The 20,013-nt window shown below is 39.6% G+C and overlaps 6 protein-coding genes and 1 long non-coding RNA gene across 12 annotated transcripts in view; 5 read left to right on the top strand and 2 right to left on the bottom strand.

The window, feature by feature from the left end:
• Positions 1-4,262: 4,262 nt before the first annotated feature.
• On the top strand, positions 4,263-7,367 carry LOC105285600. Of its 3 annotated transcripts, none has more exons than XR_895093.3 (4): positions 4,263-4,989; positions 5,388-6,067; positions 6,444-6,832; positions 7,172-7,367. XR_895093.3 is itself a non-coding variant. In XM_011349884.3 (4 exons), the coding sequence occupies exons 2-4, from the start codon at positions 4,959-4,961 to the stop codon at positions 6,699-6,701; spliced, it is 969 nt and encodes a 322-aa protein (XP_011348186.1). In that variant the 5' UTR covers positions 4,263-4,622; positions 4,744-4,958; the 3' UTR covers positions 6,702-7,043. The 3 variants fall into 3 exon arrangements, 2 of the variants coding, with proteins under 2 accessions (XP_011348186.1, XP_011348187.1); XM_011349884.3 differs by lacking the exon at positions 7,172-7,367 and having other exon boundaries at positions 4,263-4,622; positions 4,744-4,989; positions 6,444-7,043; XM_011349885.3 differs by lacking the exon at positions 7,172-7,367 and having other exon boundaries at positions 4,270-4,989; positions 5,444-6,067; positions 6,444-7,043.
• Positions 7,368-7,604: 237 nt separating this feature from the next.
• Positions 7,605-9,724, top strand: LOC105285599. Its single transcript, XM_011349882.3, has 3 exons — positions 7,605-7,756; positions 8,084-8,790; positions 8,946-9,724. The coding sequence occupies exons 1-3, from the start codon at positions 7,726-7,728 to the stop codon at positions 9,180-9,182; spliced, it is 975 nt and encodes a 324-aa protein (XP_011348184.1). The 5' UTR covers positions 7,605-7,725; the 3' UTR covers positions 9,183-9,724.
• A 177-nt stretch (positions 9,725-9,901) lies between these two features.
• LOC105285598 lies at positions 9,902-11,426 on the top strand. The gene is made up of 3 exons (XM_011349880.3): positions 9,902-10,051; positions 10,175-10,806; positions 11,072-11,426. The coding sequence occupies exons 1-3, from the start codon at positions 10,021-10,023 to the stop codon at positions 11,297-11,299; spliced, it is 891 nt and encodes a 296-aa protein (XP_011348182.1). The 5' UTR covers positions 9,902-10,020; the 3' UTR covers positions 11,300-11,426.
• LOC105285596 lies at positions 11,367-12,129 on the bottom strand. The gene is made up of 2 exons (XR_895092.2): positions 11,995-12,129; positions 11,367-11,889 (listed from the first exon to the last, which is right to left on the bottom strand). It is a non-coding gene; the product is annotated as an uncharacterized LOC105285596 (long non-coding RNA).
• Positions 11,616-13,284, top strand: LOC105285597. Of its 3 annotated transcripts, none has more exons than XM_011349876.3 (3): positions 11,616-11,820; positions 12,023-12,645; positions 12,824-13,284. In XM_011349876.3, exons 1-3 carry the CDS (start codon positions 11,790-11,792, stop codon positions 13,070-13,072), a joined length of 903 nt encoding a protein of 300 aa, XP_011348178.1. In that variant the 5' UTR covers positions 11,616-11,789; the 3' UTR covers positions 13,073-13,284. The 3 variants fall into 3 exon arrangements, with proteins under 3 accessions (XP_011348178.1, XP_011348179.1, XP_011348181.1); XM_011349877.3 differs by having other exon boundaries at positions 11,616-11,824; positions 12,824-13,248; XM_011349879.3 differs by having other exon boundaries at positions 11,616-11,838; positions 12,824-13,248.
• A 132-nt stretch (positions 13,285-13,416) lies between these two features.
• LOC105285593 lies at positions 13,417-15,415 on the top strand. Its single transcript, XM_011349873.3, has 3 exons — positions 13,417-13,646; positions 13,912-14,582; positions 15,002-15,415. Exons 1-3 carry the CDS (start codon positions 13,613-13,615, stop codon positions 15,236-15,238), a joined length of 942 nt encoding a protein of 313 aa, XP_011348175.1. The 5' UTR covers positions 13,417-13,612; the 3' UTR covers positions 15,239-15,415.
• Positions 15,411-20,013, bottom strand: part of LOC105285594 (plastin-2) — a 27,303-nt gene continuing 22,700 nt past the window's right edge. For both annotated transcript variants that reach the window (XM_011349875.3, XM_011349874.3), the window contains exons 3-4: positions 18,716-19,934; positions 15,411-18,193 (exon numbers count right to left, since the gene is read on the bottom strand). In XM_011349875.3, the coding sequence (XP_011348177.1) occupies positions 17,969-18,193; positions 18,716-19,934 (1,444 nt within the window). In that variant the 3' untranslated portion in view covers positions 15,411-17,968. The remainder of the gene's footprint in view (positions 18,194-18,715; positions 19,935-20,013) is intronic.

Below are 20,013 nucleotides of genomic sequence, written 5' to 3'. Positions count from 1 at the left end.
AAATAATCTAATGAAATAAATAAGTTTTACGGGACAATTTGTTGAGATATGATCGTGATACGATGCGCAGCTCTGATTACAATATAATGACGTCGTGACTGAACCCGAAGGAAGCAAGCAATTATCTTCCAATTTAATTTAAAATGGTTGAAGAAATGCGAGGTTTCCTCGGAAGCGATTGAATGAGGTCCACAAGAAGTTTCCTGAAGCCCGTGCTTGTGCATATAATTACGAGTGCTTTTACGATTTTCTGTTCTCTCGAATCGCAGTTTTGCAAAACAGGGAACGTGCAGTTGAAATGAAATATTTGCGCGCTGCCTCTTCCGCACGTCTGGTCATGACTAGATCAGATTCTGCCGAGCTAGGTGGGGATTAAAGGCCTGGACTGTGTTGCTGGTGTATACTGCTGATGCAGGCTTATGGAGACGACGGCGAACTGGGTTTTTCCCAACTCGCTTTGGACCATCAGACGTGATCAATTTTTCCGCGGGTTGCCAGCCGTAATTCCCGTTAACGTGATGAAGCAAAATCTCGCCTGCAGCAGTATTCGCGGTCTGAAGTACGCGATTCATCGGTTTGTTGTCATCGAAATCATAAATGGCAAAATCACTCAATTACGACTTAACGATTAACGCGAGCTTTCCGGAAGAGCCTTTCTTGCGAAATACGTAAGTTGTAAAAGAATGCCTCGAGATTTCATTCATAGATTGCAGTCTACGTGGTTCTGAGAATCGCATGTGGGTCATTTAAGTTTTCTGAAGCTCGTGCTTGTGCATAATTACGAGTGCTTTTACGATTTTCTGTTTTCTCGTATATTCTCATACATGTTTGTGCGATTCTTTTATATTTAATAATTTCACGCATAATATATAAAAACAACACATCTAAAATTATTAGTTGCAATAAGATGAAGAATGGATTCATTAATTGCATATGTGTGTGATTGAGTTACATTAAGCCAGGATAAGACAAATGCGCTTCCGTAAATGATAGATATACGTCGAGCAAATAAATCATTTTTTTGTCTGCAATACACCTGCCGCGTTATTCTACGGTAATACACGAGTGAATCAACTTTTCGACACGCCTGCTTATAATAGCGTACCACGTGCGTTTATAATGCATGGTAGTAAACAGTCAGCACGAATCGCTTACGTCATGGGAATAAGTCCGCGTCAGATATTGAACTGACCGTTTATTTCAGCGAAAATCGATGATCTTTGATATGTAGATCAATGTGCAATAAATAACGGCGTGTTTCTTCTTGAGGATTCCCAGAGAATTCGAACGCTTCCACGACGAGAACATGAACTATAAATGATATAAATACAGCAATCTATTATTACATAATTTCTTACTTGTGTATCTATTATTGACACTGCACTTATGTAACTTGACGACAAATTAAGTTTAATTGTAAGGAACGAATGTCAGTGCTATATGTTGAAATTACGCATAAAAATAAGTAACATTGCTAAATCTTATGTAATTGTTTCGAAATCAGTTAGCAATATATTTATATACATATATAATTCATCGCGTTATCTCGTGACATGAACCGATTGAGGTATACGGGTATGTTGTAAAAATGTGCTGTACTTTACCACAATGCGCGTTTTTCTCCGGTCGTTGAATAAAAATTGCGGCGCAGTAATCGTCGATAAGGAAATATCTTGGAAACCAGTTTAGTCGCGGTGCGTTCAGCGTAGTTAAATATGATAATCTCTCTGTCGCCTCCAGTGATGCATTCATCGACTTTTTTTGGGATAGAATTAATATTCCATGCATGCGTCTATGTGTGCGTCCAATTATTCATAACAGAGAACGCCGAATATGAAGAAAAATCGTAGCGCACGATATTGTTCCCTTTCGATTGGACGATTTAAAAAGGTCTTTTAAGTCGCTGTCAGTTAGCTCGATCTCAGGATTTCTGACGCGCAAATTTATTCTGATTACATAAAGCTGATCGCTGATCGTTTATTGATAAAAACAATTTATCATGCAATTACAGCAGAGAGATGTGTGCTCCGTTCCTAAGTATTCTGACAGGACAGATAAGTTATTCTCGATCTGACAAATATACCCAGATAACATTTTTTGCTAAAGCAAAGTAGTGCAATCTATTTGCTGGCAATTATTGCTGTCATGTTGCTATAATAATGACAGAAATTAACTTTTGCCACATTTTTGTTAACATAATGCCATAATTATATATTTTTCACCGCAACTGTTGCCCCAAAGGTGCTGTAAAGTTACTGTTTCGTGTTTCTTTGCTACCAATATTGAAACAAATGAGGACTCACCTTGTTGCCATTTTGTTTGCAACATTTCTGAGCAAATTCTTAGCAAAATACTTGCAAAATGTTATGTGAGTATAAATCAGAAAGACGTATAGTAGACGTTCGATGATCTCCTGTGTCAGGATGGTACAAAACCAGCCACGACGACGTTACGCAAGAGTTGCAGATTCATTAATTCGTCACAATCTCGCATATTAAATATGCATTTACTGGATGAAAAATTTTAGATGTAATATTTTTAAGTGATGAGAGAGAGAAATAAAGGGAGTATCTGTTAAATATGTAAAAGTCGCCGGTTATACCCCTTGCATGGAATTATTTTTAGAATATAATCTATATTTCAATGATCCATTTCTGCATATCATGTTTATGTTATGTAAATAATTACAAAAATACATATTGCATTCCACGTTCACGAAAAATTTATTTATTTCATTTATTTCGTCTGCGTTTATAGATAATTCAAGCAATTAAATGTGCAGTTATTGTTGAAAGCATCAGGGAAAATAACGTTATTTATTTAGATTATGATTTCTTTTTCTTATACAATTTATATTATTTGATTAATTGTAATTATGATTTGTATTATATAGTATACTATATTATTATTATAATATGTAATTTTATATTCTTCCGTCTTTCTCTTTATCACGTGAGGATAAAGAGAACGTGAGAAGATAACGTGAGGAGCGGATTGAGCAAACCTGCATTTCAGTTTTAAAGTTATACCAGAAGATGGCTATAGGTACCTGAAAAATCGCGTGCAACTGGTGTATAACGGGATGCATATTAATAGGTGCATCGAAAAAGTTTTGTAATCACTAGCTGCAATATTTATTATTGTGAATAATACAAAATGAACATTGTTTTTAAAACTAACTATAGTGCGTTTTAAAATATACAAGATTCATATAGCGAGAAATGTCAGATACATTTTAAAAGATTTTTATTAATTTTATCAATAATTTGTATATTTTTAAAACAACAATAATAAAGAATCATAAATCGAAAGTAAAATAAATAGATTTATTTTAGCAGGCTTCAAGCTCCCTGAAGAAAGGCAACGTACGTCGCACACTCTTCTAATTACCTACTTCATCTAATTTAATGTCACCAACACGATCATTATATCTTATTCGTCGCGTTAATGGCAAAATTGCGTTACTCATGATAGGCTTCAGGAACGTTTTCTTGAAATTCTGTAGAAACATAAATTTTTTCTAAACTTCTTGAGATAATAATACCACAATTGGCCCGATTCATCGTTTCTCCTGCAGAATACACGATCTAGATCTAGATGCGTCTGTAACTCAAACCTCTGCGTGCAGAAGTACACGTTATATCCAGAGTCACGTACTAGTAGACGGGAATTGTCATATGAACGTTTCCCTTTGCGGACTCGTGGTCGTAGACCGCGTCATGATTGAGGCGTAAAATACCTGAACAGCCGATACGGAGTGCGTTTATTGACCCAAGGTCATTGTAATGATTTCATAAGCGGCGAAGTGCGCTTGACGATGCACGCGTAATCCGTTCTGCCGACGAGAGTTCATGATCCCGATTCCGAGGCCGTATTCACACATTGCGCACACATACGCGCATAGATTCTTGGAGACTCCTATTTTTTTATAAACATTATTATAAACATTATTCATCCTTTATTTATCTCGTCATGCATAGCGAATACGCGATATTGATACTGTAACAAAAACGACTTGAGGAAGAAGGCAGAGTCTCACCGCGCCGGTGATCGACGCGACAAATTTTCTAGCCGTTTCTCCTAGGTCAGTTAAGTCCATTCGATTACTCAATTAAGTTATCGCCGCTTATTGTCAGTGTCAGCAATCAGTCGCGAAGGACAGATTAAATCTAACGCGTGAAAATCTTTATATGAACAGTCTTTCCTACTTGCGTGCTCTCCCGTGCTCGCGTGACATCTCTCGAATCGCTTCATCAATCGCGCGCGAGATTACGTATGCATCGTACAAATTTTAATCGTGCTTGTATGTGTGTGGTAACATGAATCATTACAATGGAGTGTAAAACAGATATTAAAATATATTCGAGAAATCTTCAGTACAATACGCAACATTGCCCGATTAAGCATTGCCGTGACAAGCTCTTGATAAGATGCTGCTCGTATATTTCAAAAAGTCCGTTGCAAAATTGTTGCAAAATTGTTGCCTTTAGAAGAGACAGAGGAAATAAATTTTCTATCTTCTAGTTATCAAATTTTCAAGACCAAGTAAAAGATAATTGGATCTATGATCTCGAGTACACGTTTGACGTAGAAGTAGATGGGACATTCTACTCGCAGCGCAAGTGAGTGGCTTCATTCAAAAACCCACGGGACGAGCGGACGAGTACGCTGCTCGTACAGCTGCTTCAAGTATATCGTTTAAATAACGCAAGACAATTTAATTACTTTCGATCCGCTATTTAGATCATTGGTCTATCGATGCACTGCAAGTGCTCGATCCTTTTAGGGCGTTATCCTAAAATGCGACGCCCCGTGACAAAGAACGGAGAACGGGTCCGGTAAATTGGAACTCGCTAATCGTAAGAAGAGGTCAGTAGTGCAGTATAGCCGCTCGTATAAGAGCGCAGCTCGAACATCAGTAACTCCATTAAAGTAGATCAACGTTGCACGCTGTCACCATGAACGTGATAGTGATACCGTTCTTCATCGGTAAGAGATCCAGATTATCGTTACATCCGTAAAGAGCCATCGATCAGTGACTCGATGATCGAACCCGTATCGTTCATTCACCGTGCTCCCCATAATCCCATACATCTCGCAATCGATTCTCATTTTGCCGAAGGCCGTCTCTCTCGTAAGTACCGTTTCCGATGCACGAGAGCCATCATCAGATCAATCGCGCGTAATCATCCACCGGAAGCCCGAAAAAGTCATCCCGCATGGTACTGAAAGCAAAGCACTTTGAACATCGAGGTGATCGGCAGTACTTGGCCCCGTGTGTCGAACCTTTGCTTGCCTTTCTGATGACCTCGTTCGCGTGCTCGATCCCCCAAAAACGTCTGGACACTCATTGTCAGTACAATGACGCTTTTTCCCCCCCCCCCCAGCCGCGCACATCACCATGGACAAGCCATGGGAACACGGACCGGAGTATACGTTCCAGGTCCAGGTGAACTCGACGGCGGTCCCGGGGGAGGACGTCTACGGCAGCATGCGGTTGAACCTCGAGTCGAAGCTGATCTGCCAACCGAAGGGTCCGTACGCGCTGAGCTGTCACTTTGAGGACTCGCAGGCGAGTAGCTTCATCGCGGACAGTCTCGATCCATCAGAGCCCGCGGTCCCGACCGGCCAGGTCAGCCGGCAGGCGGCCTACGAGATCAACGAGGACCAGTTCGAGATCAGCTTCAACGAGCGCGGCGTGGACGGTTTGGTGGTGAATGAGAATATCCAGCCACGCGAGCTCGACATGATCAGAATGATCGTGGGCCAGATGAGCGTGGGCGCCGCCCTCGACGACGACATCGGCAACGACGGCATGACCTTCGGCGCGATGGAGAACTTCACGCAAGGTGAGTGCTACACGACCTTCAAGATCGACAAGAAACTCGTGGGCCGGTCGTTGTACGCGAAACGCGGCTTCGCGCTCAAGCCGATCTTCGGGCTGAAGGACGGCAAGCTGGTGCAGATACGGAAGACTAGGAACCTGGTCATGTGCACGCACAAGGTGCCGTACTTCTTCGGCAGCGTCGAGAGCTTCAGGGAGGAAAGTGACATCATGTCTGACATGGTGAGTCTGCGATGTGTTTTTCTTGATTCTACGCTGACCGCTCTAGATAATTCGTAGATCGATTAAACGTTTCTCCTTACTATGCGCGCATTAATCTACATGAAAATACAACTAACGTAGACAATTTCCAATCATTGTTAACATAACTGTACATCTGATCTGTTTACGCTCTAAAATCATTGAGATATATAAAGTGACTTTTAGCGAAATATTTCTCAAATAATCAAATCGGTTTTAATCGACAGTACAATTAGATTTGATCTTGGTCTAATTGAAATCATGAATAATAAGAGAGGATTGATTGCGCATCAATCATGGTGCACAACATGTTTGGCTGCCCCTACGACGATCTACGCTTGTTTCTTTTCTATTACAGAGCATGTCGGATGGTCACATCATCATAACGTCGACTGAATTCATATCCGGTACGTCGAACGTGATAACGACGAGCAAAATAAGCGAGGCGGTGGTGACGACTCTCTATGAGAACGTGCGGCTGAGACTCGAGTCGATTCGACCTGCGGAGAGCGAACCGCCGGCTGTGAAGGAAGCCGAGCCCGCGACTATCTTCATAGGCAGGTGGTTAATCGACGACTCGACATCCGAGGAGGATGATGACGACATGATAAGATGATTAGCCTATCAAAAACGATCGCGTTATCGGTGCTACGTTGTGCTCGAACGAGTGCGGTGTGAGGCACGAGATCGACAAATGGAGCGGTAACAAATTTGCAACGAGGAAAATTGCATTCTCGCTCCTCGCAAGTATGGAAATTCTCTTGTCCTTGAATACATCCGAAGTAATTATAAATTAAATTTCAATTAGTAATAATGTTAATATTTATTGACAAGAGAAAGGTCGATACGAAAGTGCTGTATTTCAGTGAGAGAGACAGCGAGGATAAAGAAATTTTATGATTTGTATATTATTGTAAAAACGATAGATTTTATGAGAAATAAAAAGTTATACATCATATTTCTATTGCTTGCCTTTGTACAGTTCGACAAAAATTACTTTTTAATGGGTTGTAATTGACAACTTTAACAAATAATCAGTCATAATGTCGTATAATCAAATCATGATTGTTTCATTTATTATTGTAGCCGCAATGAGCTGTTATTAATATCAATATCAAAGAAAGTTTTGTTCTTAAGAACGTGAAGAGATTACTGAAATACAAATTGAAGAATTGCACTGCGATTGTACATAATTACAATATTTTTAAAGGTATGTGTGCGCATAGTGTGTTGATTTTTATTGAAAATATATATGAATAAAAAGAAAGCTCTTACAGCAGAAGCGTAATGCAGTTTATTTTCAGAAAAAATATAAATATAAATGTACTTTGATAAAATTAATTACATTTTGCTTACTGCGTGCGAGAAATATTTGAGCGATGCTCACAACTGTGGATGAGGATATGGCGAATTTATCAATTACGTCTAAGTGCCTTGCTGACACTTACGAAGCTATTATTAAAGTAATTTTAAGTATAAACGCTACTGCAATGAATACGGAAGATATCTACATCTAGGTGGATGGCGGAAATGGTACTTCATGACATGATTTTCAAACCTCTATGAATCACATATGATCTGTCATATAAGAAGGCATCGGATGGCGGACAGTAATATCAGTCAAACAGAAGACGTCAGTCATGTTGGTGACACTCTTGCCCTTTTTTTTAGGTACGTTTAATACTTAAAATTAGTCTCATTGGCAAATCATTAACTAAAACGCTAAATGGCAATTTAGATTTGTAACTTATTACTTATTACAAGCTCAAATATTGTAAATATACAATTTATTTTTACTTTTGATATTTAACATGTTGCAATAAATAAATTATTATATTTTCTTACTTTCCTTTGAAAATTCTTGTTCTTTTTTAAATTTACGGATTTACATTCCCAGAGAACGTCAAAGCTGCAATTTTCATTTGGCACTAGATCGCCATCATCTTATATCAACCGTGATCTTGCATTTCCGCTAGTTACCGCTTTATTATTTTGCAGTCGCGAATGTCGTCGTCGATGACTCTCGCCGACAATCTGAATGGACGACGTACGGTGCGGAATGCACATACGACGTTTTCGTGAACATGTCCCTGGCCAATGTTGTCCATGAGGGTGACAATTACTGCTCCATGATCGTCTCTGAGCTCAAGTGCCGACCCAAAGGAGACGACAGCCTCAGCTGCTACTTCGGCAGTTTCAACATCAGGCGTCCTGATCCTAAAAAAAGCAGATGCACGAACACGTTAGATCTCTCGACACAACAGAAGTTCCTAGACGAGAAACCGTTCGAGATCAGGTTTAATCCGCACGGCATCGAGAACCTGGTGGTGCACAGAACGATTCCCAGATGGAGGCTGGCCCTGATCAAGAACATTGTCAGCCAGCTGAACATCGGCTTTAAGGTGCAGGAAAATCGCGATAGATTCAGCATGCAGGACAACTCGGCGATCGGTCAGTGCGAGGCCGATGTCCAGATCATTCGCGGAGATCCAGAATCCGCGGAGGACGATGACGACGATGACTCTTCTGCGGTGGGTGCGAACTTCATGATTGGATTCGCGTCATCGAATAACAACTTCACGCAACCCATCGAGAAGACATTCCGGGTGAAGAAGGTGCGAGACGCGAAGAGGTGCACGCGAACTACGAACATCGGGAACCAGCAGACTCTTAGTCGCAACAATCCATTTGTCCTCACGAACATGGTGTGTACTGAAAATGAAAACCTATAGAATATTTTTGTTAGCAGCGTAAATTATGAGGCATAACTGCTGGCAATTGTACAGCATTAATTATCGAAATGTTTCGCAATGATTAATTAGCGCAATTAATTATTGCTATTATCTTCTTTGCTTTCTAGACTGAATCCATCAGCCACATCGAGATCTCAAAAGACAGATTCATGACCTACACAATATCGGAGGGTATGAGAAAGGGGAACATGACGCAGATTATGCGATCTCGTGAGAATCTACGTTTGAAGTTGAAGCGGATAGATTTTGCTCGATCCCCGTTGCCGGAGATTCAAGATCCAAGCGCAACTGGCATACTCGCTTTCTCGGATATAGAATATGTCCGTGAATATCCCTCTCAATAGATGAGGAAGATCCAATTAATTCATCATAATGAATAAAACCGAAGAGAATATATATTATATAAACATATGTATTATATATGCATTATAAAAATTAGTGGCAACTAAACTTCTTTAATTCAACTACTAATGAATTGTATTTTGTAGAACTCTAATTATATAATAATAATAATTATAATAAAAAACTGTTTAACATGAGAATATGATGCACGATTAATACGACTTTTTTTATATCATTACAGTACTTGTTCTTAACTGAAGCTACTGCTTCAACAATTGTTTCTCTTACAATCCATGCAACAAAATAACTGTAAAGAAAACTCTAATAATTTAAAATTATCTTAAGTGGCACTTAACAAATCTCCGAGAAGTGTTCGTCATCGTACAATTTATTAAACATGTGCGTGCGCCCAAGTTTACCGGAAATAGATGCTTTACGCTTTGAAAAGTTTTCTCTTGCGACATTATAAGATATCATAATTATCCTATAACTATAATGTAGAGATAATTGTATAATTACACTTGAAGAAATATATAATACTATTAAAAAAGCATGAAAAATTATATTTCTCTCGTACAATTTCGAACAAAATTTTGTATTTATATACCAGCGTTAATATACAAGTTGTACACAAAAAAATATGAAATTTAAACCATTGTTGAGCTATTAAAATCTTTATTGTTCCTGTCATATATACAGGCATCAAATGTAGACAGTGATGTCATACAAACACACAATCTTCAAGATTACCGTTAAATTATCAGGCACATTATATAAAAGAGCTTGCAAGTCCGAGCGACGCTGCATTAAAGTACGTGTAGTGAGATCCATTACAGCAAGATGAACGTCGTCGTGGTCCCGTTCTTCCTAGGTTGGTAAGCCAATAAAACCTGTCGGAATCATCGTGTATCTTGCAATATCATTTTTATCAAAATATAATTTCTTAACAAACGAGAGTATTCTAAATAAATAAATTTCTTCTCTGTTTCTTCAGCGGCCAACCTGGCCGTCAATGATATGTCAAACTGGCAATTTGGACCAGAATACTCATACAACATGAGCATAATTTATGACATCAGACAGACTGTATCCACCGCCGAAACCATCATAGGTGCGAGTTTTAACTCTACAGTGCACTGTCGTCCTAAAGAGCCGGAAATGCTGGTTTGTCATTTGAGCAATATCTCGGGTATGGCGAACATTATGGGTTACAAGACGACGGAAGATATTGACTCGGAGAAGGTGTTTGGGATCAAGTTCAACGAGCGCGGCGTGGAGAGCCTGCTGATCGAACCATGCGATACAAGGATCCTGAATATCATCAGGCAGGTTGCCAATCAGTTCAGCATGAACGTCAATCTGATGCGCAAGAACAATGTTCAGCCGATACCGCAGTTCATGGACAAAGAGAACACATCGATGGGCAACTGCTTAACTACATACGCAATCACGCACGCAGAACATCAGCCAAGCACAAACCAAAAGAAAGATATCAATTTTGAACTCAAGGTGCTGCCGATATCCACCATGAGACCTGGAATCAATCTTTCGATCAGTAAGAATAGAAAGGCCTGCGTTAATGGACCAGAACGCGTCGATATCTTCGCAGAGGGAATCTTCAGAGCGGTATGTATGCGCATATAATTGAATTTCATTCTTCTAAAGGCGAATATATTTGTGCAAACCAGTCAACAATTTTAAAATGTGCAAATGTTTTATAGTAGTCTAATGACACTTGAATTTCATTACTAGAGAAATTAGAACATGTTTAGATTTGGTCGACGGTTTTAATCTTTTCGATTTCACTATGTTGTATATACATTATCTATATATACATATATATATATTTATGTTTATATAATTTATATTACATGTTTGGCATTTTTTGTAGGAGAGATTCAGCAGCACAATCTGGATCGATAACACATACAAAACATTTACCGAAATAAATGGGAATCTAATACCTGTGAAAAATCCTTCTTCAAACAAATTTTTCTTGTTTACGGAAACAATAGAACTGAATCTGGACACCATTGAACCCGCACGAGACAAACTGCCCTCTTTGAATAGTGAGTCGTTCGATGTGATCGATCTGAATACGAAAGTTGTACCAAAGTAGAACTTCATAATTAATACGATAAAAAACTTGCATACTATATGTCGCTTGAAGTTTATAACTGTAAAGCTTTCAAGTAATAAATGTATTTTATTAGACAAGTTAAATAAAGATAAACTTAATAAATGAATTCAAACTAAAATCCCACCTATTCACGTGTATTCTATTCGTGTTTGTGTAATAAAAGATGTAATACAAGACAAATTTAGCCTAATATATGTAATATATATACCTAATAATCTCATTAAATTGTTAGCATGAAGCGTTAAAATAATAAAATGAAATCTTTATCAATCATATTGTACATGTATCATATTATATATATGTATATGCACATGTATCAAATGCGTCCGTGAAAACGTCCTCTAAGATTGGTACGTAAGCGATATCAAACACTATGTCATTAAGCACGTTCTGATATAAAGGAGCTTGCGGGTGTTAGACGATTGGTATTAGTGTACGCGTAGCGTGTAGCGAAACACCTTGCTGTGGGATGAATGTCGTCCTGATTCCATTCTTCTTAGGTCGGTAAGAGTCACCAAGTACGACTGAATTTACGAATGTATACATGCACCATGTAATGTCGCATTCATCTATTTGAAATCAATTTTTATTGTTAATATTTTTATAATATTTTTAATTATATTTTTATATGTTAATATTTTTTACTAATAAACAAGAAGTTTTTAATTTTATACCTGTGCAAATCTTTTTCCCTTTGCTCAGCGGCCAATGTCGTCATTAACAACACTTCGGAATGGAGATTCGGGCCAGAATACACGTACGATTTAAACATGACCTACGACGTGAAACGTGAAGATGACGCGCCTACCAATATCGCACGAGTAAACTCTACGCTCAAGTGTCGCCCCAACGAGTCGAACAGTCTCTTTTGCCGTTTGCTAAACTTTACCGTCGTGGAGCTCATTGCGGATCGCTACAAGACGAAGCAGGTTCGCTGGGAACAAAGATTCGAGATCAGGTTTAATGAGATCGGCGTGGAGGGTCTGCTGGTGGAATCACCAATTCGTATGGAGATCGTGAACATTCTCAGGAGCCTTGCCAATCAGTTTAGCATGGGTGCCGATCTACGGAACAGGATCGATGTGTCACAATTCATGGTTCGGGAGACCACGCCGATGGGCAATTGCGCGACCATGTTGAAGATCACGCGTGAAGAACCAGAATCGGATTCTATCGAGGAAGAGAACGCCAGCTCTGCCTTCCGGTTCATGGTATTGCCGATGGCGAACGTGGAACCTGGAACGACTCTCTCGATTGTCAAGGCAAGGACGGGATGTCTTAGTTCACCGCGATATCTCAACGTCTTCTTCGGAATCATAAAGATGGCACGTACACTTTTCTATCCTAAATTCGTTCCTAAATTCGTCCTAAATTCGTAGGAAGCAAAGGAACACGAATCGTACATGTATTCTCGCAGGATAATTTTATTCACTGAAATTTACTAAAATCGTTATCATTCAATGGTTTCTATTTCTTCACTTGACTTTACGATAATTTTTGCAGGGGAGATACATCACCAAGATACGAATCGATGACAAGTTCGAGACCATCACCCAGTTAGATGGAAAACTATGGACATCTGTGCATGATGGTACCGAATTTCCACCGAATATAAGAATCTTCTTCAAGGAGGTGATACAGCTCAATCTAAACAGCATCGAACCCGCGCAAGACGAAATTCCGGTCATCTCCTACAGCAATTTGATCGGACTGAATATCAATACTGATATGAACAACGACTTTATTGATTAAAGAGAAAAGAAATATGCGCTCTTTTTCTCAAGTCGCGAGTTTTGCACTCAAAGTTTTAAACCGCACAATATTTGCATTAGATATTCAATCAAATTAAATGAAAGTGCATAGGAGGAGATTAATAAATGGCATTTAATAAAATACAAGTTTTCTAATGTTCGATTTCAGGCAATGTAGAAGATTCTTAAATTAATTAAATCAATCAATCCTTATCAAATAATGAAATTTTTTCCTACAAAGCAAGTGATGCATGCTTAAATTTCAGTCTTACAATTAGTCATTGCAGCGCAAACACAACATGTGTAATGCATATAATCTAGGAAATATGTAATTATGGCAATTCTGCTGAAAGTCAAAAACAAGAGTGTTACGTTTCTGTGAAGTAGTTTAGTAATCAGTAGTGCTGTACGCCGCGCCGAGTGAAATTAAGTAAATTACATAATACGTCCTAATTTAATGGTATAAAAGGCTGGTATAAGAGCAATTTCAAATTTAGAAGCAACGTTGAACCGCAGTTTGGATACAAGGTAGCTGTGCGACATGTTCGTCCAAGGATTAATACCGTTTTTCCTAAGTAAGAAGTTTCTCTCAGTTCAACATTGCTGCAATTTCATAAATCACATGTTATAATATTTTTTTACTTGTCACTCACAGAATTCGCTCATATTTTTCACAAAAAAATATATTTCCTAATATATATCTTTCTATAAAATGAAAAAGATTTAAAAATAAAATTTAAAAATTAAATAATTATGATATTAATTTAAAAAATACTTCCTTATACTAATGCTTTTATGATTTGCTTCGTACAAAGCTTGATGCCTTCTTTATGTTCTTAGTCGCCCATATTAACTTGGAGCACGGCCCAAAACTCAAAAATGCAAATAAGTACATATTTACCGTTAACATGAACATTATGTGGACGCGGGAGAGCATCAATCCGTTCGGCTTCCGTGTCCTCTCCCAGCTGCATTGCATTCCGAAGAGGAACCATTCCGAAGCGGAATCAAATATCTTGAGCTGCAGCCTCAAGCACAACGAGAGTATCAACTATGGAAAAAACGAATTAGACGATAACTTAATTAATTGGCGGAAGGACGTCACCAACGAGCCCATCGAATTAGTCTTCAAACAGGAGGAAGGCATCGAGAAGATGATCGTGAGGCAGCAAATAAAGACATATGATCTCAACGTATTGAGACTCATAGCTGAACAGTTGCATACTGGCAACGATTTCAGCGATGTAGGTAACGGTACGTTTGAAGATGTGGCGCGGTCCATCATAGGTAAATGCAGGGTGGTTTTCAAGATCACACGTCGTCCTGAGAACACAAAGAGAAACCGCCGTAATTTCAACCTATACTTGCTGCCGCCAAGTCTTAATTTGAAAGACAACGAGACCATTGTCATCGATAAGACGACAGATCTCAATCACTGTACTTGCTATGCCGAGAAATATTATTGCAAATATGGTAACACGGTGGTCTGCGAAAATCAGCAAGCGGACTTGGTAAGCGATTCCTGCTCAGACGTATACAATAATATCACGGATAATTTATTAAATATTTATTACGACATCTTAACAATCTAATTTCTATGTTCAATCTAACTTCAATATTTTACTCTTTTTGTTAAGCTTTCGATAATACAAGCTTAATATTTTTTTAATAAATCTATCTAGACATGAGATCTAGACATTATCTTTCAACATAGCAATCTTTGTGCAAACAATAATTATTATATAAAGTTTGATTTGATTGAATAAATTTTCGAAATTGCTTTTCGAATTTAAGGAAAATCTTACAAGTATTTAGATATGCAAATTTCACGTTTCTGGCAGATATAAATCAGTGCGAAAACTGTTCGTGGCACTCGTATAGAAGAAACGTGACTTTTTGACTCATTCATTCATACACATTTCTCTTTTAGGAGAGTATGACCAGCCGCATGGAAATCAGTAAGACGAGTTTTGTTTCGTCTACGACAAGGAAGGGTACGATAAAGCAGAATTCTCAGACGTATAATGTTGTGGAGACTATCACGTTAACTTTGGAAGATGTTCAAATAGCTACGAATGATCCACCCGCGATCGTGAATCCAGGCAAGACCAAGATACTCGCTAATTATGACGTGAAAAATATCTTGATCGATGATGAACAATTATAAAATACAATACGATATTTTGAATATGTTACAACATTACAGCAAATTATTAATAACAAGATGTAACATAAATAAAAATAGAAAATAATGTAATTCAACGCTCCTAAAATTATTTCCATGATAATCCAGTTGGCATGCTGTGTTTTGTAATTGATAATAAAGCGATGGCGTTGTACATAGTAAATTCTTGTATTTAAATTACGTATACATTAAATTATAACTAGAACGACGGACACATGTCCACATACACACACAATATGGGATGCACGAGTATGTGTATGTGTGTACGCGCGCGTGCGCTTGTGTCTGTATATGAAATACGTATACAATGATTATTCGGTGTTATTCAATGATCGCGACACTTATAATTAGCTTTAATTAATCGAATTGCAGATGGCCCTCGAGAATTTCTGAATCGCAAGTGTATACTCGATCGAAAATGCAGGATCAACATTCGGAATCTGCATTCGGATGCAAAATTTTATTGTTCAGTTTTTCGCTCTCGCTCATCTCGAACGCAGATTTCAGTCTGTATGTATTACACGAATGCGTTGCAATCACACGTCCACGCGCATACTACTTCGTTTCCTATTGAAATAATGATACGATACCTTAATCAATTAAGACAATGAACTCAATGATATCGACAAAGCGAATAAATTTGGAGATGTAATAGAAACATTTATACAAATCGATAACACGCATTGCACTTCATTACATTCATTGTAAATAATTCCATCGCGTCTTCTGATACGATCAGTCAGCGTCCGCTATATATATATCTATATATATACACAATTAATCAATGATCCAACTTAGTTCAAGTCAACGACAATTGCATGATTGCAGTTTCTTTAGGAGAGGCATGACTAATTTTTTTAATAATTCTTTTAATTTGCCATCTTCGTAACGATCTCTAAAATTCGACACACAAAAGTTTTAAATCATATGTAACAAGATTTACTCTAAAATATTCCTAAAAGAGTTTCGGACACTTTCTCGAGCTTGACCGAGCCTTTTTGTTCGGTCATATGGAACATTCGTTTTCTTAAAACAATCCAACATCTGCACACCTGATGCGCATGAAACAAATTGCGAGACGCATAAATCAAGAGGAATCCACGTTTCTTCGTAATCCCCTTGCTTTCAGAGAGCAATTTCGCAGATTTCGCTTTAGCATTTATTCGCCTCGATCCGAATTCAAATTATAAATATCGCGTAAATATCGAATCACGTTTTACAGTTCAATACTTATTAATGGCACGATTACAATGATTTTTGTGCGTCAACGTGGGGTTACTACATATCATCATTATCCATTGCCGTCCGTTTGTAGCGCACATAATCAATCCGTCATTGACACTTTTCTTTTTCGAATACACAGTATCTCGAGTACATTAACATGACATAGAAGCTATCGCCACGTGGAATGATGTGGGCAGACTCTTCAAGCGTGAAATATCAAAGGCCTTCTCTTCCCATTTCAGAAACGGATTTCTCTTTTTAGAGCCCGACAGGATATAGAAAAAGAGTTCTCTCATCGATATATATTCTCGAGTAAATATACGTAAAGAAATATAAAGGTATATGATCTGCATGTAGCCGTAAATTTACGCTCAATGTAACGTCCCTTCGTGCGACACTGATGCGCAAGAAACGAAGCCGACGAAGCCTTAGACCGTTATGACAAACCTGATGGACATTGTGAATCGCGCTGAGAGCACGCAAAACAACAGAGCTGAAATAGATCACAAGTCCTCTTACGTCTACGCTATCGGATACGTATATGTATCTCGTGTTAAGTTTGTCTCTTACTGTACTGCACGTAATTCGGGTGTCGAACTGTCGTTTTGACTCTACACGCCAGAAGACAGAATGGTCTGCTTGAAAAAGAACCTGCTTAATTGTACAGAACGTTCCAGGATCCTCTGATTCTTCGGCCTCGAACTTTTCTGCGGAAATATTTCGAGAGAGATCATCATTCACTACAATTTTTATCGATTCGATACTTAACGTCTTTAGACTCGACTGAAAACCGAAGTTTTTCTCAAAGTTTTTCTCTTCGTTAAATTAAGGTCATGGATTTTGAGGATACCGTGCGTGTGTTCTGAATGTTGCAATATGCGTTTTCAATGTTCCTAGCGATGATTCCTAATGTGCTCTCTTCATCTACTGCTTCAAGTTACATTTACGGTATAAAATCGATTTATACAAATCTGACGTGGTACAACAAGTAGTAAATGTGTGGAAACGAGTGTGATATGATTGCGAAAACAACGGAGAAGAGGAGTCCCGCATCGCGCACGCAACGACACACGGTGATCACGCTGCTACACGTAGCAGAAGAGTGTTTGGTGCTTAAACAGCGCCAATCCAAGTGCTACGATGATGATAGCCTGCGAATAGATACACTTTACGTCCCGTAAATCTCGAGTACTTGCATCAAGTCCGGAACATTGCGGTCGAATGGCGTTGTTGCGGTTTAACGAGGGATGCTCGAGGACTTCCCCTTCTCGTCTCGTGGATTCTTCCTAAGTAGTAGTATTCGCTCTCTCTCTCTCTCTCTTTTTCTCTCTTCAAGAAAACAAGCTATCCTAGCCTACGTATATACAGGTATTACGCTCGTGGAAGAGGCGCGTGGCGGCGCGGCCCGATATCGAAGGTTCTTGTGTATAAAAGACAGACGGCACGTAGGTGGGACGACGACACGGCGCGGCGGCGGTTGGCGCGACATTATTGGCCGTTGTTCACGCTGTTTACGTTGTTCACGTTATTCACGTTGTTCTGCTGATTCTTCACGGAATCCATGTTCGGGATGTAATCCATCGCCATCAGGCAGGCGAACACAGTCATCACCATCTTCGGCTTCACCTCGGTGATGTCCTCCGGCAAAGCGTAGACGCGCGCGCCGCACTTCCGCGCCAAGGATATCGCGTACTTGGCATTGTCCAGATTCTCCTGCAAGAACAAACGAAAACAATAGTAGTAGTAATAGTAGCGGTAGTCGCCCATTAGTCATGCCACCGACCAGGCGCCAAGCGGGATCGATTCGGCCTATGCCCGAGCGTTTCAATTTTCGCGGAACCGACTGGCTTCTGCGAATGATAGACGAAAATAATCTCGGATAGAAAATCGCTAAACGTTAATTATTAATTTGGACTGATACCTGCTGGTGCAGAGTATTGATAGCTGATAACTGAAAGAAGCAATTTGCGACTGCGAGCAATTTGAAAAAACATGCTAGGTCAAATTGCTTGAAGTAATTTTTCTATTTGTATTTTCACAAACTTCTATTGAGATAGCATGCAATGACTGAGATCCACGGAACTCGACGTCAGTGACATAAACGCAACGCGTGGCGTAATGCGATCGGTCATCTATGGAAATAGCCACAATCACAATAGAGCGAATTAATCTTGGTACGCAAACTCTACGAATATCGAGAGACTTGGTCGACAAAGCGACAAAGAGATTCCTCACCTGCTCAGTTCCACCCTCCTTGACGAGATCGTAGTTCACCGAACCGGGCTTGATGGCATCAATGAGGTCGATGACGACCTTGCCGTCTGATATCGCGTAATCCTGGAATCCCTTGATACTGCTGGTCTTACCGGCGGCCTGAAGTTTCGAGTTGACCCACTGGACGATCTCTTTTTCCACCAAGGTGCTTCCTTGTGTACCGGCCAAAGATGTCAGAATCGATAATGTGTATGACCTCATCAACTGCCATATCAGAGCCAATGTCAGGGTTGCGTTTCCATCGTTGAGGTCCTGCCCGGCGATGCCCACTAGCGAGAAATTCATCTGCTTGCCCAGCTCTACAGCGTAATTGCAGTTCTCCAGCTTCTCCATGAACTTTCGCAGCTTCGAGAATTTCTTGTGCACCTTATTCCAGTTTACGGTGCCCGGCTTGATGATGTCGTACAACTGGAAAATCACCAGACCGTCTGCCAGGTCCGAGTAGAGCCAGTTGACATGCGGTGTCACGCCCATCGAGTTCATCCAGTTCCTGTAAGTCTTCTCCTCGCGCGTCTCCTCCAGGGATTCGAGGCCTTCGATATTACTCTCAGGCTTGTCCAGCCCGGGATAATTGTTGAACATGTTCGCGACGAAGGCCAGATTCAGTTTGTAAATGCCGTTTACGACATCACTGGGCGTCACGAAGGTGCGGCAGCCGAGTTTCGCCGCCTGCTGAAGCATGATCTCCGCACGGGACATGTGGTTCGGCTCCATCAGGGCCTCCAAAGTGACGCCAGCGGAATTCGGTGCAATTTGCTTGATGAGATAGGTGTAGATCTCAGAGTCCGTTATGTCGGACTGGAAGTTGTTGCACCGTCTGGCGATACCGGCGTTCTCTAGGTGATGATTCACCCATCTGAGCAGAATAGACTCCGGTGAGAGCTTCAAAAGATCCTCAATTCGTTCACCGTCCTGCAGCAATGTAGCCAAACCGGGACAATTCTCGAGGGTGATTTGGTTGAACAAACCGATTCGGATAATTTGCCAGAGCAAGCCGAGTACTAGGTGAGGCGAACCCTTGGTTAAGTCGTGAGCGTCGATGTTTACGATATTGCAACCTATAGCTTGAGCCGAAGACAAAGCCAGCGTTAAATTCTCGTGCTTTTTGTACAGCGTCATATTCTTCTTATTGATTGTGCGTTCGTCAATGGTGTCCGGGCAGGAATGATTAATTATTTTACTGAAATGTAAGTGTGATATAATTAATTTTTATACAAATCAATCTATTTTATAATTATTTATCAAACAAATGAAACGAT

This window comes from Ooceraea biroi, chromosome 4, assembly GCF_003672135.1.
Source record: "Ooceraea biroi isolate clonal line C1 chromosome 4, Obir_v5.4, whole genome shotgun sequence".
In the NCBI taxonomy this organism is placed as follows: domain Eukaryota; kingdom Metazoa; phylum Arthropoda; class Insecta; order Hymenoptera; family Formicidae; genus Ooceraea; species Ooceraea biroi.
Note: the sequence above shows the minus strand (reverse complement) of the source record. Positions and strands in the feature narration are given on the sequence as shown.